Genomic DNA, 21,195 nt, shown 5'->3' with positions numbered 1-21,195 from the left:
AAGTTGAAAAGAAGATGACAGAACGTTAGGTTGAGGAGATATTTACTGCAAAGGAGAGAAAGTTCCCCTAATTTATGGGCAATTTATGGGTGGCAGTGTAGCACAGTGGTAAAGAGCAGGGACTGAACCTGAAAGGTTGCTGGTTTGATTCCCCACTGGGATTCTGCTGTTGTATCCTTGGGCAAAGTAGTTAACCCACAATTGCCTCAAGTAAATATACAGCTGTATAAATGGATAAAAAAAACCTGCAGTCTATGTAAGTGGCTCTGCATAAGAGCACCTTCTCAATGACAACACAATATTTATCTATTAAAAATAAGGGAAAAATCAATTCCATCTGACCAGTTTGCAAGCAAAGCTTTTCAGGAACTTAACCTGCAACCTCAACTGGAAGGTTACTTGTTCATGGTCTAATGCTCAAATATATTTACTCACAAATTCTACCCTGGAACAAGCAAAACTACACTAATATCCATACTAAATTGAAAACCGTTCTTTCAGGCACTCACAAATATCTGTAAAGCGATCACTTTTGGAATTTGTGTTTGAAAGGATGTTTCTGTGGGTTGGGCGATTACTTTTAACTGCAGCTCTACAGCGCCTCACTGTGGATTTTTAAAGTACCGTAAAAGACGAGATGATTACCCACATCCTCCAGAGGGTAGCAGGTGACAAAGACAGGGGGCTGAAACAGGGTGAAAACAATATGCTCTTTTATGCAATGCTACAGCAACAAACACGCGTCAGTATTAAACTGTTACACCTTTAATTTCCACAAGAGGTATTTTTTTTCTAGCTTTCGCCAAAGCAACAATTGTTAATTCATTCAGTTTCAGTAAAAAGCATGTCTTTGTAAATTCAAATGTGTCAACCATCAGAATGCATCTCTAGTGAGAAGGCCCCATGTTGTCAGCAGTATTTCCAAAAAAAAAAAAAAAAACCTTTGGTTCTGTCCCCCTTATGTCCAACAAAGTGTGTGTGTACGTATGTGTGTGTCTTGAGCCCCCTCTAATTAGATACCTTCTCAATGTTGCTCTATAGCAGGGGTAGGCAACTCTTCCCCTGGACTATCTGTATGCCTATATGGTTTTAGTTCCACCTGGACCATTACATACGTAACCAAAGCAGCTATCAGGCCCACTGCATGCACGGAATCACGTGCTTGGCGTACTCGCGTTTTGACTGTTTTAAGACATATTGCATCTAGAGGATTGTGGCACTCCAGAAACAGTTTTGTCTACCCCTGTAACAAGGATAACTGATGAAACTTAAAACTTAAAATATTGAGAAAGTTCTCACAATGACATTCTTTTTAAAAAGCATACCTATGACAAAACACACCGGTTCCACTGACTGCCCCTGTTAGTCCACCGAAGCCCACAGAGACACCGACAAGCTCAAGGATGCAGGACAGTGAAATGTATCGTAGTGTACAAATTAAGCTGATTAATCAGCCAGTCAGTATTTACACAAATACAACTGACAAATTTGTTTGAACCCTCGAAAGACTTTGTTGACATGAGCAATGGGAATGTGGTGGGAAGCAGGCTACCGAGCTATGTAATGCAGTCCGGGTTTTCTCTGCTGCAGGAGACCCCTGTGAACTGACTGAGTCGGGCTCACTGCGGCTAAAAAGTTATCAAAGGGCAGGTTCAAGTATCAGCATTTAATTATAGAATGATACCATTCTGAGAGTGTGCTACCTTTCTACTGGATCTCTGTGCAACCAAGAAATCGATAAATTCACGCAGGCAAGTGCACTGTGACACCGCAGCCTGTGTATGCTCCAGTCATCCAGCCAAGCTTAAATGCCATCTCTGTTTTTTTTAAATCCTTCTAAATCTCGGTACGTTTAAAGGGAATGGGTTCAGCTTATGCAGAGTTTATGCTGCGCGATCGCAGTGAAAGCAATGCCATTTTAACAGTGCGTTTGTCGGGTTAGCTGTGTTGGGGAAGGGGTCGGACCCCGGGCTGCAGGTTACTCAGAGGAGTCCCAGGATGGATTCGTCCCACAGCTTCTCCTCCTCCGTCCGCGTGTCCTCTTTGTCTGTCCTTTCCTTCGTTCTCTTCTCTTTCCTGTGTTTGGGTTTCCCCTCCCTCGCTTGGCCCCTCTCTGCCTTGACTTTGTCTTTCCTTTCATCCTGTGAATGATCCTTCTCCCGGTTCCTATCGCATCTCTCTCCCACCTGTTCCTGCTCCACCCCCTCCTCCTCTCTCCTCCTCTTTACCCTGTGACCTTCATCCCTTCTCCCCTCCCCGTTCCTCCTGCTCTTCCCCCTCTGTCTTTTCCTCCTCTTCCTCCTCTGCTCCTCCTCCTCAGAGTCTGCCTCCTTTGCTTTGCTCCCTCTCTCCTTCCTCCTCCTCCTCTTCCTCCTCTCTCTCCTGCTGTGGTCGCTGCTGCTACTTCTGCTACTGCTGCTGCTGCTACTGCTGCTGTCGCTAGAGGTAGAGGAGGCGTCGGAGCTCGACCGGTCCCGGCTGCCCCCTCGGTCCCGCACCCTCTCCCGGCCGCGGCTGTGCCCGTGCCCACGCCCACTGTCCCATCCCCCGCTGTGGTGCTGGCTTCCAAAGCCCTGCGGGACACAGCCAGGGGGGAAAGGCGGGGGGACCAGTGCGAAGCCGCCACCCCAGGAGGGGCCCTCCGTACTCTGGAGTCGAAAACCAGGGTGGAGCGGAGGTGGCGGGAATGGCGGAAATGGCGGGCACCAGGGGGCTGGAGGGTAGAAGGCAGGAGGGGGAATACTCTTTCCCTGCTCTGTCCCCACAGGGCCACCACAGGGCTCCCCTTCCTTTAATTTCCCCTCTTCCTCTTCCTCCTCCTCCTCCTCCTCCTCCTCTCCCTCCCCTGCCATGTGCTGGGTCTTGGGCTCGAGTCCCCGCGCTTTCTGGACTTGGATGTAGTCGGCCAGCTCATCCTGGAAGGAGTCGTACACTTTCCTCTGGGACTTGCAGATCATGTCGGCCACCTTCATCTCTCTGTGACGAGGGAGAGCCCAGCAGGAAACACGGAGTATGACATCACATATACTCAACTAAGTCTCTTAAAATACAATGTACACAGTACATACCTCCTTACTAATCCAAGTGAAAATAGCTAATCTTAAACTGCACCATCAGAAGAATCTAATGAACAAAATACACTCACATGTTGTGCATAGGGACACAAGTGATGCATTCAATAATATATACTAATTCAAACTAATATCTCTTGGAATGTTATGATTACAGGTTAATTTCCCTATTGAAGTTAGATGTAAGAGCATCGCTTAAATACAACAGACAGATACGACAATGACATCAAACTGAGATCGTAAGATTAGACTGGAATAGTGAAATATAGCTAGGAAACACACACACTCTTCATGTGTGATTACGATGTCGCAGTGTATCATAAGGTGAAGCAAGGTCAGGAGTCTCACTTCTGCTGGTGCTTGTTCCCTTGCATGTGGGCCTCATACATCTCCACAGAGTTGAGTGTCACGTTACACACCGGGCAGGTGAAGGTCCCCGAAGCTGGAGAGACAGCAGAGAGGAAGAGGAGCAGAGAGCGGAGGGAAAACGGCGGAGAGGGAGAATGAGGGATATAAAAAAGGTCAGGAAGAGAGGAAGCAGAAGGAAGAAAGGCAGCCAGTGCACCAGCACTGCTTACAAAAAACATATTCCCTGCACTTTAATTTCACCTAATGCCAACATTTATCAAGAGCGGTAAGAGAAAATACATTTGTAAAAGATGCATACAAAAAGGCAAAGGACAGGGGTAAGGGCATGACTGACAGTTATCTTGGAGGAACACCTGTTTAGCATTACTTGGCTCTGTAAGAATCCGATGCAACAAACAACAGTAAAAAATGTTTTTTTGCATTTGGACACCTAATTCACAAAACATAACCTCAGAAAGCAAAATATAAAGGCGGTTAAGCAGCAAGACAACAGAACCTGGCCGATCTGGGTATGAGTCGTCATAATCATAACCATAATCATAATCGTGGTCATGGTTACCGAGGTGGGCGCCGGGCTGGCCATCCTCCTCCAGCTCCTTCAGCAGACGCAGGCGCGCCTGGTTCCTCTGGTGCTTGCGGCCGCTGTAGTGCTGCTTGGCCACCTGCGGGTTGTTGAAGGAGGCTGCACACATGCGGCAGTGCTTGTTGGGGTCACTGAGGTCCACTTCCTTTGTGGGTGGCGCCGGGGACTCCTGGGTCCCCTTCTCCTCCTCCTTTGCTTTCTCCACCTCCTTTCCACCCTCCTCTTGGGGGCCAGAGCCCTGTAGGGAGTCTGAGGGATTCGCCGGAGAGCTCTGGGAGGCCGGGTTACCTTAAGTGTGAGGAGAGGGAAAGAAGTGCCATTTTGTACAGTTGAAAGAAGTATTACTGTTGGAAAAGATGTAAAGCTCTACCTCCTCTTACCAGCCTGCTGCAGTGTGAACGCGGCCGGGTGCAGACCTAGTTTCTTGAGGTTCTTGGCGTGGACCTTGCCCTCGTAGTGCGACCTGGCCACCACTGGGGAGCTGAACACCATGTTGCACAGCTCACAGAAGCGCTCCCTGTCCACTGATCCATCCTTCTGCTGATAAGCACAGCATGGGCGGGTCACTATATTCAATTCACTGATGAAAATGCGAGGCTCTCCTATGCATTTTGACACAGACGGAGATCACTGTGTATGGGGGCGTTTGTGAAAATGTGTGTGTGGGGGGGATGGGGCTACCTGGAAAACAGTAAGGTCATAGTTCATCCTCCCTTCATCTCTCTTGGTCTGCAGGTATAATCTCACCTTCTGGGCATGCTTCTTACCCTACCCCAAACAGAGGAAGACAGATCACTTACCATACGTGTGCTCACACCACTTACCTTCTCTAAAACAATACTTATGATGAATACACTTCATCCAACTTCAAATCCACCATACTAAAACAGGCATACATGCAAACATGCAAGATCGAAGACAAAAAACGCTCCATTGTTACTTTGGGCAGGAGTGGTACAGCTACCAGGCTGGGCTATCAGTGATGCAGGGAGAAAGGAGGTGGGGGAGATGCGCACACCTCGTAATGCGAGACTCTCTGCGACTCGAACAGCAGCACCGCGCTACAGACGCGACAGAAGTCATCTGTGAAGAGGCCCTTCAGTAACTCACTGGAGCTCACCTCTGCTGAGAGAGAGAGAGAGAGGGAGAGGGAGAGTGAGAGAGAGAGGGAGAGTGAGTGAAAGAGAGAGAGAGAGAGAGAGAGAGCGAGAGAGAGAGGGAGAGGGAGAGTGAGTGAGAGAGCGAGAGGGTGAGAGAGAGAGAGACAGAGAGAAAGAGAGAGAGAGAGAGAGACAGAGAGAGAGATTAAACAACCTCAATTAAACACCATCTGTAATATTTTGAGGTGTGGGGCAAACGTGGTTCGCCAACCCATTTTCATTATGAATGCAAATAACGGAAAGCACAGAATCCCTCGCTGCATCCACTATCTCAGACCATGTATCACAGCAGCCAAATATACACGTCTTTTACACGATTTGGTAATTACATTCAAACCGTACGTCGCAAATGAAACGACGACGGCACAAACTCCACAGTGTAACAGTCAAAGCTGACTGATCCAACTCAATTCTTTAAACTGGCTGCCCTTCATACCTGCAGGGGAAGCTGCTGAACTGTGCTTGGTCACTTCTGTAAAACCTTGAAGCTTACATAGTGCATAAAAATCATGTAATGTGTCTTTCCAACATTTGCCAAATTCCTACACGTAGTGTATTCATAGCAACCTTGGTTTCAGTTTTTTCATACTGTTTCATAGTTTTTTTTTTGACGAATTTTCTCTACAGTATGTCTCATCATCAGCTCACTCCTTCAGAATAAGAGACATTCCATTACAAGAACACTGAACAACTGCTTTTGTTAGTAATCAAATCTAAGAGCAAATACAGTTACTTTTCCAGCCCAATCCCAAATAATCATTTTCTCAAAATGGAGGACTGCCTAAAATAACACACATTTAATTTATATCCACCTTTCTTCCTTAAACTGCAAGTGAATGGGGACCTCTTCAGAGAGCCACTTTGCTTCTATTTACACAAGGAGTAGCTTCCACACAGGGCCAGAGGAATATGGGAGTGGTGATGGGAGTCACTCTAATGCTCTACACTTCATAGTATATTTAATGTTCAGTCATTTCAATAAAGAAAAAGGTCTGTTTCTTAATGCCCCTCCCTTGACATTTTTCCCAAACTGGTGCGTATTTATTCTTGACAGTGATTTTTCTGTCACTTAGCCTTTTAATGTTGATTGACAGTGATGGGCGTACCAGTGTAACGAGAAAGAGAAATGGCCTATTTTGTCTGTAGCGGCCTGCTGTCTCCCAGATTACACATATCAAGCTATCTGCATGCACATCAACATACCAAAATGGCAATTTACTGGGATAAAGGCAATATGAACACTTTCTGGTTTAAGAGCATTCTAGTTAGTCTTCCTGAAGACTGATGTTCTTTCAGTTTACATTCACAGCACAAGCACCCAGGCTATTACAAATACAGTTCTGACACTGGTTTTACACAAACTCCAGCCCTTGCCTACAGCCTGGGCACTGACCAGGGGAAATACCAGCTACAAATCCATTCCTCGCTGTGGAGGCCTGCCACAGTCAGAAATAGGATTAACAGCCCTCTGGTCATATTTGAGGATCCCTGGATCTCTTAGTAGTTATTTACAACTTCAGCAGACTGGGCCAGAGTTGATCTCTGATCCGCTGTGAGGACACACAGACAGCTATCTATAAATCAATTCCAAAGAAAGACTTTAGACGAGACCTTACGGGTCGAGACTTTCATACTTCGACTGTTCTCAAAATAAACGTGGAACTGATGCCAGCGCCCCTCTGGGTCAGGGCCTTGAGCCTCGTAAACCACCCACCCATGCTAAGCCTGTCATATACCTTTAACAGGATTTGGGTCAGTGTTTTCCTCCATCCTGTTATTTCCTACCACTATATGTCAAGGCAGACCTTAACATTCATTAGTTTTCTAGAATGTTTAAATTATTTGTATATTGTCTGAAATATGGGCAGTGGTGTAGCATAGTAGCAGAGTGGTAAGGAACAGGGCTCGTAACCACTGCCGGGGCACTGTTGTTGTATCTTTGCGCACAACCTTCACAGACCCTCTGAAATGACCCTATTAACAATGAGTCAGTGTATTGATCATATCCTAGTTGCAGTCTTATCTACACAAACACTGAAATGGCAGAAAAGTTTTTTCTGTAGTTACTGGGTCCCATTTTTACTTTGCAGCTGAAGAAAACCGTCACTAAATTGACAGGAAGTGCAGCAATTTTCATTATTTGAATGATATCTTTACTACTTGTCCATCCATTACATTAGCAGCTAATAACTGAGGCTAGCTTTCACCATTTATAGGCTGTACTTGACGCAACAACTATAACTGTATAGCACTCTCTCCACAAATTGATACATAAAAGGATGTATTTATATATAGTAGAGTGTTCACCGGTAATACCTGCAATAGCTTATACTTTTCAGATGGGAGTAATGTCACTTTAACCATAATATTAACTTCAGAAAAACCTACAGCCTGCACTGTATGGTTATTTGGTTATATAATTGTATATGACAGAACTATTTCATTCTCCTATTTCCATGTTTTGTCTTCCTAAGTATATGCATTTTTAATTTTGTATTTAACAATGTATTTCATCTGTGCCCCTTCACAGAAAAGCAAGGTTGGACCTCCAATGAGATCATCTTGTTTTAAACATCCAGCTGTCAGTTTCTGTATTTAATTCTGGAATAACATTAAGCTTGTTGATATCTATAAGCAATTCCTAATTTAAAAGTATTTCACTTTTGCAGTAAACATCATGCCACAAAAGCATCTGTTGGCTCACACAAATCACTTCCACTCTTAAAAGCTACAGAACATTAACATGCTTGAGAGTTTAAATTTAGAGCTCAAACTGACATCTCACTGTAATCTGTATCACTCGACCACAGCTTTATACCATTCAATACTTTCCAACTAAAAGAGTCTGTAGATAAATTTTCGCCTTTCGCCAGGGTTTTTAAAGATTTTGGAACATCACAATTATCTGAATAAGCCATAACTGCATTTTCCCAAACTCCTAAGGGTTCATCTTTTTTCAGACAGACCAAAGGGTCACTGGTTTCAAATTAGTTACACACTAATGTGGGCAACACAAAAGTAGATTTACCTGCTTGTTGACACCTTAAACCAGAAAGTAAAATGGTGCTGATTTACAGATGTTACCACACTGTACATTCAATCTTCATAGCAGCTACAACACATACCTACTTAAAATACAACCCATAAAAATGTGTGTGTTCTGGTTGCAATGCCTTGCTTGAGAGCTAGCTGTCTCAAGTAAATTTAATGGCTGTACATAGCCTCAGAAGTCACCCAATGCTGCTCTGCGAGAAAATAAAACCCAGGGGAAGTGTTTGGCTGGACTTACCAGAAACGTTTTAAGTGGTGTTGTAATTACCTGTAACTTGGTAAGCGCATATGTCCAGCTAAATATTTTTGCAGTGTTTCAAAACCTTAGTATTGGGGGTGGTTTTTGTTCCAACTCAATGCATCAGGCTTAACTGAGCTCTTACCATTTGAAACTTAAATGCCTGTTAATCTTTTGTGAAATAAATATGTAACTGCTTGAGTATGCCAATGAAAATATACGATTACAGGGGTTTATTAAAATTATTTTGTTAGTAACTGGTCCTCATAACAAATTTGAGGTAACTGGTTCCATTTAACCCAATTCAGTATTCCAGACCCGAAACATATAATGTAACTCATAACCGTACATAGCTAACCGATCTGAAGGTTGTTGCTTTTTTTTTTACTTGTTTGTGTAACTGATTTGTTTAACGGGTACGAATGAACAGAAGTTCAACAAGACCATAAGAAACATTCCAAAAACATGTTTCTTTCACAAAAAAATAACCTGCTCAGACTATACCAATTATGCAAAACTCAGATCAGCATTCAATTAGCGTCTTGAAAATGAAACCTAGAACGCTAAATAAGAGGTATGCCGAAACAAAAACCTGGACTTGCACCTTAGTTTTGTGCTGGGCAGCGTTCAATAGCTATATCTCTCGTTGTATTTCTGTCAGCTATTTAGCGCTGCTAACTCACCATTATAATCACAAAAAATAGGATAGGTAAAGTCAACTAAACGTTTTGAAAAATATGCTAGCGAACCATTAGTTCGTACTATAGACAGCCAGTCTGAAACTGGTCAGACGCAATGTTTGGTGAGAGTAGTAGAGTACACGCCATTTTTAAAGCGCAAAAACACTAGCTAGCTGGCTAGCTACCCATTTCAGTGTTTCCTCGACAGTAATTGGGAGTCACTGACCAACATCTCAGATAATTGACTCAATTACTTTCGGCAGAAAGACAAAATGACATGTTCTGAAACCCAGTCGTAGGTATTTAGCTAACTCGCTACCGAGCGAGCCAGCTAAATTATCTCGACAGATGGCTAGTACCTAGCTAGCTAGCAACCATTGCAATGGCTTTTATTAGAATGAGCACCGTCAACGCTATTTGTTTATTCATCTTTCAGGTTCTCTGTGAACTCACCTTCACTCTGGGAATTATTGGTGTTATGAGTGTGTTTTACTGTCTCGGCGTCTGGTACAGAGGCCGAGTCTGGAGTACTAACATTACTTTTTTTAAGATGTGTCTCCGCAAGTTGCGGTATAGACGCACTTTCAGGTTCCATCTTTGTTTCTATCTAAACGGAAGGGTGTGCGGAAGCAGCCTTTACATTGGGAGTGGTTCTAAAAAAACAACAAAAGGGTCTCTGACTTTGGAAAATATGCTGCCATCTCTTGTCCGGGAGTGGCAGTGCGGGTCTTTAAAGGTTAAAGGTAAAGCCGCATAGATCCCAGGTGATCGTTAGTGACATGGTGCGAGACAACCAAATTCAGCAGTCACACAATAAAACCAATGACTTCCTGCTCTGACGAATATAATCCCTCCAGAATCTAACAGGGGATGTTTTCAAAGATTGATAATGACAGCCTGAAATGCATGAAGCTACAGCACAGTGGAAGAAAGTGTTTTCCTTCCTTTTCCTGTTTGCAAAATATAGTATGCATTTTTCTGGAACTTGCATAAAAACTCAAACAAAGCCTTAAGATGTAAATAATAAAATAAATACTTTATTAAATTAAATGTGACAGCATATTACAGCAGAACAGTGTTACAGTGGCTGTCCCTGCATAAGGAATTTTGACAGGGAGGATGACTTAGGGGTACATACACAGTGCAAAAGCAGAAGGAACTGAATACTGTGTTGAAGAAAATTCAATGTGAAGGATAGACAACAGCAGAAAATATGAAAAGCTATTGATGGGAAAACAAGCAGACCAAGGGTGACGGAAGTTGACTGCAGGATTGTGCCAGCCCACTGGATCTAGCAGTCCCTGGTAGATTGACTCGTCCATCCTGGACACAGGTGAGTTTTGAAAGAAGCACAGGTAGGGTGATGTCACTTCCTTTTCCTCTGGAATTCTCGGGCCAGTGCGTCCAGCTGCCAGTGGAATGACACCGTTATTGGCATTGGCATTTGGCTTCAGCGACTTACATAGGTTAGAGGTTTTTTTTTTTCCTTCTTACGATGTTTTACAATCTATTTATACAGCTGGATATTTACAGAGGCAATTGTGGGTGAAGTGCAGCAGTGTCCCAGTGGGGAATCGAACTGGCAACCCTTTGGTGACGAGTCCTGCTTCTCAACCACCATGCTACACAGGCACCCCATTACCAACCAGTTTCAATTAAAATGTTGCCTGTATCGGCTTAATTAATCACATGTAATGCCCTCGTTCTCTATATCTTCCCGGGCTTCTGTCTGACTTTGTGTCTTTCACTTTTCACAGGTCACCCAATCTCTCTGTCTGTCACTCATCCTGGCTCTTCCTCTGTCTCACTCCTGCATCCCTCCTGCACTCACCAGAATGTTCTTTAAGATGCTTTTCCGCTGGGGCCTCAGGTAGCTGCACTCTCCTCCCTCACAGAGTTTAATCTCTTCTGAAATCTGAGAGTAAGAATGATTATTACTATTAGATTTTCTTCTGTCTCTGCTGTTGTTCCATAGAAACTCAAACATGTCAATATCCCACATATTCAAATCTATCTCTTCATTTTTCACGCCTGTCGAAAATTTCTAACGTCACTTACAAGGGCATAATAATCAAAAGTAATGTTGATCTAAATATCAAGAAAACAAGGCAATGTTATCCTAGTTCCCTGCGTTTTATATATTATGTCCCATTGTTCTGGAAATAACCAATTAGAATTGTCCCAGAAAGTATATAAGTGATCTACATTTTTTGCTATAGATATGCTTTTGATTAAAACATTAAAAAAAACATTCATGATTCAATTCAATTGAATTCAATGATTCATAAATGTTGTTCAGTAACAAATTCTGCTACTGTTGAGACACCATTTTTAAAAGTATGGCTACAGTGATACTGTACATACAGTATATACATGCATAATCAAAGCATCTTCTCATAAAACTATATGACATGTTGAGCCTAAATGATGACATTAATGTGAAATTGCAGTTGCACCTCAGAGGTTGTGAGTGAGTCCAGCTCCCGCTTGCCCCCGGGGTACCAGCCATGGGACCAGTGCTGAGAGAGGGAGAGCTGGGCCCCCAGACACAGCAGCACCCCCAGAAGTAGCACCAGCTTACCCACGTTCACCATCCCTGGAGCTACGGAGAGAGACCCAGAGTGAGGGAGGGGCTATTACAGAGAGATATGACGCAGAAGAGAGATGTGAGGTGGCCCGTCACCGTTTCCGTCCAGTTGAAACTCAGTGAACTGAATCAGAATTCCAGGCTAAAACCAGGACACACGTGTCTGTATATCTGTTATTCCATCCATTGAAGCAGACAGTCAATCAATGAATGAATCAGAATGCATCTGTAATGCCACAATTTTACAATTACACTGTTGCAAAAATATGGGCAGATTGTGACTGACATTTAAAACGTATACAACAAAACATAATACTTTGCAAGGACTGATATATCAGACTACCAGAAAAGCAGGAATACACATATTCAGAACTTCTATGAAAGACTGTCATAAACTAAGACAATGAGGGCTATAACATATGAATCGTGCTAGTGAAATAAAATAAAATGAGCAAAAATAACAACATTCCATAAAACAGCTCATCATTATGACAACCCCCACAAATTTGCCTAATAAACCAGATATTACATTCCAGCCTAGGACACGACGTCCCGTGAAATTGAACCCCATCAATGTGTCGATGAATTCAGTAGGAAGTTATTCATGTTTCTTACCTAAAGAAAGAAAGGATGAAAACCTTATAGAATGCCCTTGAAGAGATCTGTCCAACTTATTCAGTCTCTCTGTTACTTTTCTTCTGCCTGTTGTTCGGCAAGTCTGTTTTATCTCGATGTCTTCTGTTACACTGGCTAAGCACCTGCAATTGCCTCTTAGAGCCTCTCCTGTTCAGTTGGTTCTGTGGTGATGTGATGATGTTCTGAGGCTGTTTCCCTTTCTCAGTATCTCACTGTCTCCTCTTCTTCACAAATATATATCGATCTTACCCCACCCAAACCCACCAGCCCCGCCCTCCCATCCCATCCCAACCAACCCAATTGTCCCTCGTGCTCTGCACCTCCGGTCGTCACCTAGCCATTCTGCACGAAGAGAGTGAATAAGGTCCGGTCAATCTCAATTACCATCTTCAAATACTCCTTAAACCCAAGAGACACACACGACCCACCCCACACAGACACAATGACGCATACGCGTGCAGGCTTACACAATTGTGTACGCAATACCACGCACACACACAAACACAAATGTGCATACTGTCCACACAGTGATCGCGCACACGCACACAGTGTCACATAACAGCACTCGTACTTGCCCAGGTATGGCACATACACTCAAGCCTCACCTGTTATTTTGAAATCTTGCACTCATCAGCTGTCCCAAAAACAGCTCCAGCAGGACATGAAACATGGTAACTTTGGTTTGTATGTACGTGGATGAGAAGGTAGACACATATTGGACACATGTTGCAAATGAATTATTCACTCACACTTCTTGTGTTGTAAGATTGACTTTGCCAAGTGGAATTTTGAGAATCTAAAATTTTAGTGCTGTTTCAAGCAAGTTGATGCACATGTGTTGAGACAGTGTCTGATAGATTTATCTCAGGTCTCATGTTCCTGCCTACAGGGATACAAATATTTGACCTTGTTCATGCTAAATTCCACATGGTGTAAAAGCTGCATTTTAGAGCAATAAAACCTCACAGAACAAAATTACGAAAATAGGAACGACCAACATTTTAAAAGGGCAGATGTCTTTGGCCCTTCGAAAATGTCAGCCTTTCTTATTTTCTTCATCATTTCATCATTGCATCATTCCAGACCTTTTTTCTGAGTGCTAGTGATGATTCTGTTTATAGCTACCAAGTGTAAATGATCCTTTGACCATATCGCAATATGTGACTTTCTTTGACAATATCTAATCTATTTGCTCATCACTGAGCAGAAGATTGGCTCATAAAACATTTATTTCCGTTAAGTGGCACTCTGCCCTCTTTAATCAGAGTGTAACCTGTGCAATGAGAAGGCAGACACGTTTGCCCTTCCTTCTCCACCCTCCTTGCTCTTTGTTGACACAGTGTCAGCTCCGTCACTCGTCTCTTATCCCGACGTGGCAAGCGCAGGGGACAGGACAAACACCGAAGGTCTGACACGGCTCAGAATTAACATCTGACAGCAACCCACCTGGGAGGCCCGGATAAAGGGAGGAAGTGATGGGGAGTGGGGCGGGCGGGGCGGTTCAGAAAGGGCTAATTCGGGCGTTTAAAATGCTGATTGAGTTCCTGTTGGCGAGCAGTTAACAAGGCGGTGGGGGGGGGGCAAATCCGTCAGCCCCCGACCCAGCCGACACGGAGACGGCAGGGCAAAGCCAGGAAATGAGACGACCGTTCGGCCCCAGGGTCACGCCAAGGAGACGACCCGCATGTGTGTGAGAGGGAAGGGGGGGGGATAGTGGGATGGTAAAATTCCATCCATTTTGATGAATCTGGCAGGTCTCTCCTTGAGCCCTGGCAGCCAGAATCCTCTCCCAAGAAAATGATTTGAGAGGCTTGTAAGAATTTATACTGTTCTAATGTGAGGGTGGTTTGGAGCAGCAGTTGCCTCATACATAAACATGTCACAATATTCTTTTGCTCAGCATTGAAACATTTCAGAGAATTGCTGGTCTTACTGCCAATATGGCAGCCAGCTGGAAAGTCCACTGAGTGACAAAAGAGCATTGGACTACGTGTGTATGACACGCAATTCCACCTGGAAGCAGGGGAGATTAGCCACAGGAATGGCATTACCACAGAGCCTGTAATTAACCAGGGTCAATATTGGGCTAGGCAATTAAAAGAAGGGCTTGAGAGTCTCTCTTCATATTGACTGAGAGCAGGGGTCCTCTGGGAATGCACACATACATATGTACAAGCAGAGAAAAAGGTACAGTGGCCGTATCAACTTGTCTTGTTCACTCTTGCACTCATTACAGCCAAGCATCATTTAGAAACAGCCAACGTGCACCACTTGCCTCTCCAAACAAACTCCTCCGAGATGATTATGGAGTTTTTGACTGTCTGCGCCGATTCTGGGATTTAGACAAGTGCTGCTTTGATCTGTCCATCACCGATTTTGAACCGATGACATCACACCCCTTTCCCACCTGTCGCGTTTGGAATTCCTCCAACCTACAAAACTGACAGGTCCAGATGTGAATGGGAGTCTATGTACCATCAACATGCTCTCAACATTGAGGTGACATCTGACCCCACAGTGACGCCATGGCAACGTCCTGCAAATGATGCACCACCTTTGGAGAGATGGCCCTTTCTGATATTCAGCGCATGTCATTTGAGCTGGGGAAAAATGCAGTTACCACACGTATCCGATGTCAAATGGATGAACGCTTTCAATTGACCACTGCTTAATTTTGGGTTTTACTTATGTACCGACCAACCCCTGATGCCATTTAAATAGTTCTGATACACTCATATTCTATATCTGTACACGTGTATATTCTGGCTATCATCGACAGAGCAGTGAGACACACATTTGTGCCCCTGCACACATTTAAACACGCAGACATGCCACATTACATGCCCATGTTACCAGCTCCTCCCCAATATATTCACACACAGTCAAACTGATGATAAAATCTCAAGCACTTTTATTAGGTTTGTACAGTATCTTGCTTAGAAAGGCCTTTTGGCATTATATAATTATATATAATTTTTAATATATATAATTATATATTCAGATTTTGATTAACAAAAAACACTAAAAACAAACAAATGCAAAATAAAAAATAGGATTTCCTTAATAAGACAACAACAATAATACCAAATAATAATAATAAAAAAAACATCTCTAATACAATTCAAAATGGTCCCAGTACAATTTAATATACATTTATCATTAAAAAAAATAAAAAGAAAAATAAAAGGCAGCAATGTAGCGGACAGGAATGAAATATAAATAACCATACAGTATGTACAGACAGGTGTGGGGAGGCCAACTGCAGACTCTCTCCTCTTTTCCTGTCTTCCTCTTTTCTTTTGTCCATTTCCCCCACGTTGCTGCAGCTGGTTGCTGCCCTGAAACAGTCAGCCCAACAGGCAGGGGGCGCACTACTGGGACCTGCACCACACGTGAAGTGGAAGAGTGAGGGACAGATGCAAATGGGAACCAGGGGTTGATGCGGAACGAAATGGGGGTGAAGCAGAGGACCGGAATGACATCTGAGCTGGGAATGAACTGGAATGGAATTGTACTAGAACCCGGAACAGAGCTTAACATAATAAACACTGGAATACAATCAACATGGAACCCACGACAGAAGTGGAATTGGCCTAGAGTGATGCTGTAACTGGTACAGGAATTCCAATGCTAATTGTTTGCAGAGGTTAGCAGAGGTTGAACTGTCAACACTCCGGACTCTGGAAATGTAACGGATGCAACAGAAACAGGGGGAGTCTTTCAGTACAAACGCCTCTGCATAAGCACAGCAGAGCAGCTCAACACTGCAGGCCTCTTGAACCACGGCTGACGTACTGCGATACCAGGTCTGTGTTCATGCAAAAAGTATGAGGAAATAGTGATCCGGTTCAGCGTGTAAAAAACCGTGACTGGGCCAGGGAGATGACACGCTTGAGCGGTGAGCTTGAATGGCACTGGAATGGGCGTTGGCACAGTGTTGGCAAAGGAGACCAGGGTGGGGGGGGATGTCTGGGAACACAGTGTACTGAGTGTTTTAACCACACACACACACACACACACACACACACACACACACACACACACACACACACACACACACACACACACACACACAAGCCCGTACACATGTATACACACACACAAGCACAGCAGGAGAGGGGTGGGCGCGGAGCTGAAACAACTGGAAGGACGTGGCCAGGAAACTGGCTTGAAAAGGCACCCCCTCTGAAATAAGACATGGGAGTAAGACTAATGCACCCCTGGAGCAACACAGGGGGGCTCTTGCCCCAATGGCATCAAGTTTGGCCTGGGACACAAGGCCATTGAATTGGGGAACCACTGACGCTACGGAACCGCCTCTCACAAAAAGAAACATAAGCAAAGAAGCCATGATACCCCTGTCAGTCTAGTACTACACCACCGCTGAACTGAGCTGGACCAATCCGTGAGGCCCACATAGCACTATGACAGCGCTGGCCTACACCTCCAACCACCCACTCCGCCTTCAAAAAGCCCTCCTCTGTGATTACCACCATATTTGCTTTTTGACTTCATTAACGATGCAGATTATTCTGCCTTTCCAATTTACAAACTTCATAATCATACTCGCCTCTCATCTGCTCCCCCGTGCGCAGAAATGGCACAAACGGAAATTTATGAGCACTTGCGCTGTGTCGGACACAACGTCGAGGTGAAATGACAGTTATGTGACAATATTGTGTGTGTTCAGTGAGACACTGAGGACACGCAAGTTGACAGAGCCCCGCAGGAAAAGAAACACGAGGACACTTATCGGAGCAAGGGAAAGCAGGGAAATCATACTTCTGCCTCACTATTGCAAGCTCACTTCAGGCTGTCTTAGTAGATTTACAAAATCTATCTTCCAGTACAGTGATTTTTTTCCTTGACGACTTTCCCCTGTCCCTTGTCCAAAAACATGCCCCCTGTTAGAAGTAATGTAACAGATCCATACATGATCCCTCCTGCTATTCGTACATAATGTCCCTCTGCCCATAGACTAAGCTGCACAGGGCCACAGAGAGACACAGAGCTTATTCCTGTGTATTTGGACCAATCAGATGTCTTTTGTTCTGACTGAGGGATAAAATCAATAATTTCAACATTCAAGCCTTACCTTTAATTTCCCCCATATATTCCATACCCCACCCTTCCCCAAAGCCTACACCCTGTCCTTATCTCCAGAAGCCAAGCTATAAACACACCACTTTTCATAGTGCTAATACCAGCAAATTAATTATCGTGATAACACGAAAACGCAAATGATGACACAGTATTGCACTGGCTGCCCTTCTTCCAGTTATTACTTTGCTGGATAGGTGGGGTGAACCACAAAATTCCCTTCCCAATCCTGGCAGTTACTCAGGGCTGGCTCTGACACCATTATACCATTGTCTCCTAAGCACCCCTTTTTTTCTCTCTCTCTCTCTCACACACATAGGAACGCCCATGCAGTCAGCCAAACTACAACCTCTCAGTCTACCACTCGCTACATCGCCTTCCCCTGATCCCTCCCGTCAGACAGGAGGACAGCAGCGGCTCACTCCGGCCTCACGCCACACCTTACCGCTCCCTCTCCCTCTGTCTCCCCTACTCAGAGTGGCTTCAGACACTACCACTGACCACACTCAGGTAAACCAGGGAAAGTTGTCATTTCCTTTATATCACACGTAAGCACGGCTATGTTCTCTGGTCTTGAAAGACACTGCCGGACACAGGTAAGGCTGTACTCTTGGAAGGTGTAAAATCTGGGGACCTCACTTTGCGCAACTATTGGACACAGGTGTGATGTGGAACCAAGCCAAGCTGACTCCCCTGTTGGTAACGCTCACCCTCAAAGGTCCATGACTGAATGTGTTCTCTATTTTGGCTTAAATTTGGCTGCCCTGAGAATGTGGTAATTCCAATAGAGGAATCACTGTGCTTCAGTGTGTCTGTGTGTTTATGGAGGGCACGTCCTTTTTTTTTCTTTTTTTAAAATCCATTTTCTATTGGCTGTTCTAGATAACTGAAATAACACTAAAATGATCCCCTTTCAGTTTAATGTCTTGTGACTGGGAAATGGTTCTGGCAAATCATCACCGCCTGCATCAATGCGGCCATGTGACTTCTAGAACTTTCTCACATGAGTTTTGAGTCACGATTGGCTATTGTGTCAGGTGAGGAGGAGTCTCCTTAGAGAAGTGTCCATTAGACGCTTACCACGTGATTGGCCCTTTCCATGTACACAGCCATCAGTCTCCAAGTCGAGTCTCATCTACCAGCTATTTGGATGCAAACTACAGCATGAACCAGGTTTAGCTGTCAATCATTTAAGTCTCGGTCACTTAAAAAAAAAACAATAAAAAATAAACACCATGAGGAAAAGCCTCTGTACCCTTCCCCTGACTCCAGATTCTCAATATTAGCCTTTATAATATCTATAATATTTATATTTATATATTTATATATATATATTTATATACCAACAAAAAAGCTACATAGTACATATCCACCTAAACTGCAGCCTGACTGAAAACAACTGCATCAAAAAAAAAAAGAAAACTCAAGTAGGGTCAATGTATTTACACTAGGGGCAAGCAGGGGAAAGGTCTGTATTAACAAGGTCAATATTACAAAATATTCAAGAAGGCATCTTTGATATTCTCCTCGGCGCGCGCCTCTCCGTCCGTCTGTCCGTCTGTCCCCCCCCTCGTTCCCTTTCCCTCCACTCAGGTCGGGTCGGTTCGCCCGCCCACTCGCCCGCTCCAGCCCCGCCGAGTTGGTTGTTGTGTGTGCGTGCGTCCGTCCGTCCTTCTGTCAGTCCGACCCCCTACTTAAAGTTGGCGTAGTCGGAAAAGGCATCAATGTACTCCTGGACCACTTTGTAACAGAACTCGTACTGCTCCTGTGGCACAGAGAGGGGGAAAAGAGGGACGAGAGGAGGGAGGAGAGAGAGAGAAATAATGAGAGGCAGGCGCTGAGAAGACAATAATTACACTGTGAATATGAGTCTGATTGAACAACAAGAGGGAAGACTCAAGTTTTTGGCAACTACAGCGCTTCCTGCTTATAATGAGACATTCTGTGACACTGAAAGCCTGTGGCTCCTATTTGTCTGACAGGAAGGTGCAGAAACGGATTTGATGATGATGCTGCGTCCGAGGGGCGCACCATAATGAACGCTAACCTGGCCCATTAGCAAACTGTTACTTCAGCTGTATCCTCTATTCAAAGTATGAGGCATCAAAAAGTATGTATTTGGAATAGGTTGTGTTGACAATATTGGCAGTATTTTTTATAAAAAAGAAATAGTTCAAAACAGACTGGTCATTCTTAACGGCACCCTTCTGAAATATCATGAACTATTATTAACATTATTACGTATGCTATTATTATTATGTACTTCACATTTATATTTCTATACCACTAAGACAATTATGTTTATTGGTAAATCCTGTCTCACTGCAAAAAATGGTTCAAACTTCAGGTTTCCAAGTACAAAGCCTCAAGTTAACTCACATTTATTGCAAATGTGAATTTAACCTGTGAAATACTTGCCTCAAAGTTCCTTCAGGACTGTAAGAAAGAAACTTATTTCCCCACAATAAAATTCAACGGCCGCCGTCGTGTTCTTGCAAAAAGACAGGGGGCGCTGTTGCACAGTGGTGCTGCAGGCATCTAACATCTATCACTAACATCACAAGCAGGATTCTCAAAGGGCTCTCTGTTGAGTTGTTTCAGGAACTGACGCCAGTTCCCTCATTCAGGTTCAATTTATCTACCTAGCCAAAGCAGAAGCCTCTGTACCCTGTGCACCGTGTACCCTCTGCACAGTCACCCGGGGCGGGGGGGGGGGGGGGGGGGGGAGACATGCAAAGCAGGCCCTCACGCCCGTCAGCTGAAGCTGTTCGTGAGCGCACAGACAGGCAGCCTCACCAGTGTCTGCACCATGTGTGGTCTCTGCAGTCGTAGGCTCTTGACCGTCTGGAACACGTCCAGGATGCCCTCGGCCTTCACCCTCTCCAGCACCGTGCTCAGGGCGCAGAAGGTCCCGGTCCGCCCCGCCCCCGCGCTACGGGACACAGAGAGAGAGAGAGGAGGGGACTGAAGGCACAGTGCAGTGACACACACAGAAGTGATGCATGATGGGAAGGAAATACAATCAGTACTTGCAGTGTACAGTCATGGGGTGGTAAATATCAGTACCTGCAGTGTACAGTGATGGGGTGGTTGCCAGACTGCTGTTGTTGCTTCTGCACAGCAGCGATGATGTTGATCATGCCCTTGCCGTCCGCCGGGATGCCCACCTCCGGCCAGCCGTGGAAGTGGAACTGCCGCACGGCACGAGACTTGTTCTCCTGGGACAGAATTCGGGGACGGACAGGGAGGTCAATGAGCAAACTGCAACGGCATGCCTTTGTGCCTTCCTCTGCAGTGCGTGACTCTTCCTGCGGTGGCAGTACATCGCACCGTAGGGCTGGAGTCACAATGCTGTCATTGAGATAGTACAGTCTTGTGGAGCTGGACTCATAATGCTCTTGCCCAAGTTGTGAGGTGTTACATGGCTGAACACACAGTGCTGTCACTGATACTGTGTTGTGTAGCTGTATAGTGTGTGATGGTGTAGTGTCGTGGAGCTGGACTCACCCTGTTGTTGGTTACGAGGAGGTCTCTGACAGTGTAGCTCTCGCACTCCTCCTCCCTCTTCAGTTCGATGGACATGTCCCCACACACCAGGGTGCCATCGCTGGGCCAGTACTGGGCACATTTCTCCTGCAGGAGAGAGGGAGGGAGTGGAGGAGGCAGAAAGACAGAGATCAAAAGAGGGAGCAAGGGAAGGAAGAGGGTAAAAAACAGATT

General features: G+C 44.7%; 3 protein-coding genes across 5 annotated transcripts in view; all 3 read right to left on the bottom strand.

The window, feature by feature from the left end:
- Positions 1 to 959: 959 nt before the first annotated feature.
- zmat1 (zinc finger matrin-type 1) lies at positions 960 to 9,747 on the bottom strand. Its single transcript, XM_036529962.1, has 8 exons — positions 9,606 to 9,747; positions 5,042 to 5,145; positions 4,705 to 4,791; positions 4,404 to 4,563; positions 4,000 to 4,311; positions 3,420 to 3,513; positions 2,387 to 2,976; positions 960 to 2,275 (listed from the first exon to the last, which is right to left on the bottom strand). The coding sequence occupies exons 1-8, from the start codon at positions 9,745 to 9,747 to the stop codon at positions 1,983 to 1,985; spliced, it is 1,782 nt and encodes a 593-aa protein (XP_036385855.1). The 3' UTR covers positions 960 to 1,982.
- Positions 9,748 to 10,266: 519 nt separating this feature from the next.
- gnrh2 (gonadotropin-releasing hormone 2) lies at positions 10,267 to 12,566 on the bottom strand. The gene is made up of 4 exons (XM_036528908.1): positions 12,355 to 12,566; positions 11,609 to 11,754; positions 10,984 to 11,067; positions 10,267 to 10,560 (listed from the first exon to the last, which is right to left on the bottom strand). Exons 2-4 carry the CDS (start codon positions 11,744 to 11,746, stop codon positions 10,519 to 10,521), a joined length of 264 nt encoding a protein of 87 aa, XP_036384801.1. The 5' UTR covers positions 11,747 to 11,754; positions 12,355 to 12,566; the 3' UTR covers positions 10,267 to 10,518.
- Positions 12,567 to 18,843: 6,277 nt separating this feature from the next.
- Positions 18,844 to 21,195, bottom strand: part of ptpra (protein tyrosine phosphatase receptor type A) — a 29,771-nt gene continuing 27,419 nt past the window's right edge. For all 3 annotated transcript variants that reach the window (XM_036528475.1, XM_036528478.1, XM_036528476.1), the window contains 4 exons: positions 20,983 to 21,108; positions 20,542 to 20,693; positions 20,272 to 20,407; positions 18,844 to 19,240 (listed from right to left, as the gene is read on the bottom strand). In XM_036528475.1, coding sequence (XP_036384368.1) covers positions 19,166 to 19,240; positions 20,272 to 20,407; positions 20,542 to 20,693; positions 20,983 to 21,108 — 489 coding nt within the window. In that variant the 3' untranslated portion in view covers positions 18,844 to 19,165. The remainder of the gene's footprint in view (positions 19,241 to 20,271; positions 20,408 to 20,541; positions 20,694 to 20,982; positions 21,109 to 21,195) is intronic.

The sequence above is a fragment of the Megalops cyprinoides genome, chromosome 5 (assembly GCF_013368585.1).
Source record: "Megalops cyprinoides isolate fMegCyp1 chromosome 5, fMegCyp1.pri, whole genome shotgun sequence".
NCBI lineage: Eukaryota > Metazoa > Chordata > Actinopteri > Elopiformes > Megalopidae > Megalops > Megalops cyprinoides.
This window is presented reverse-complemented; position numbering and strand designations above follow the sequence as displayed.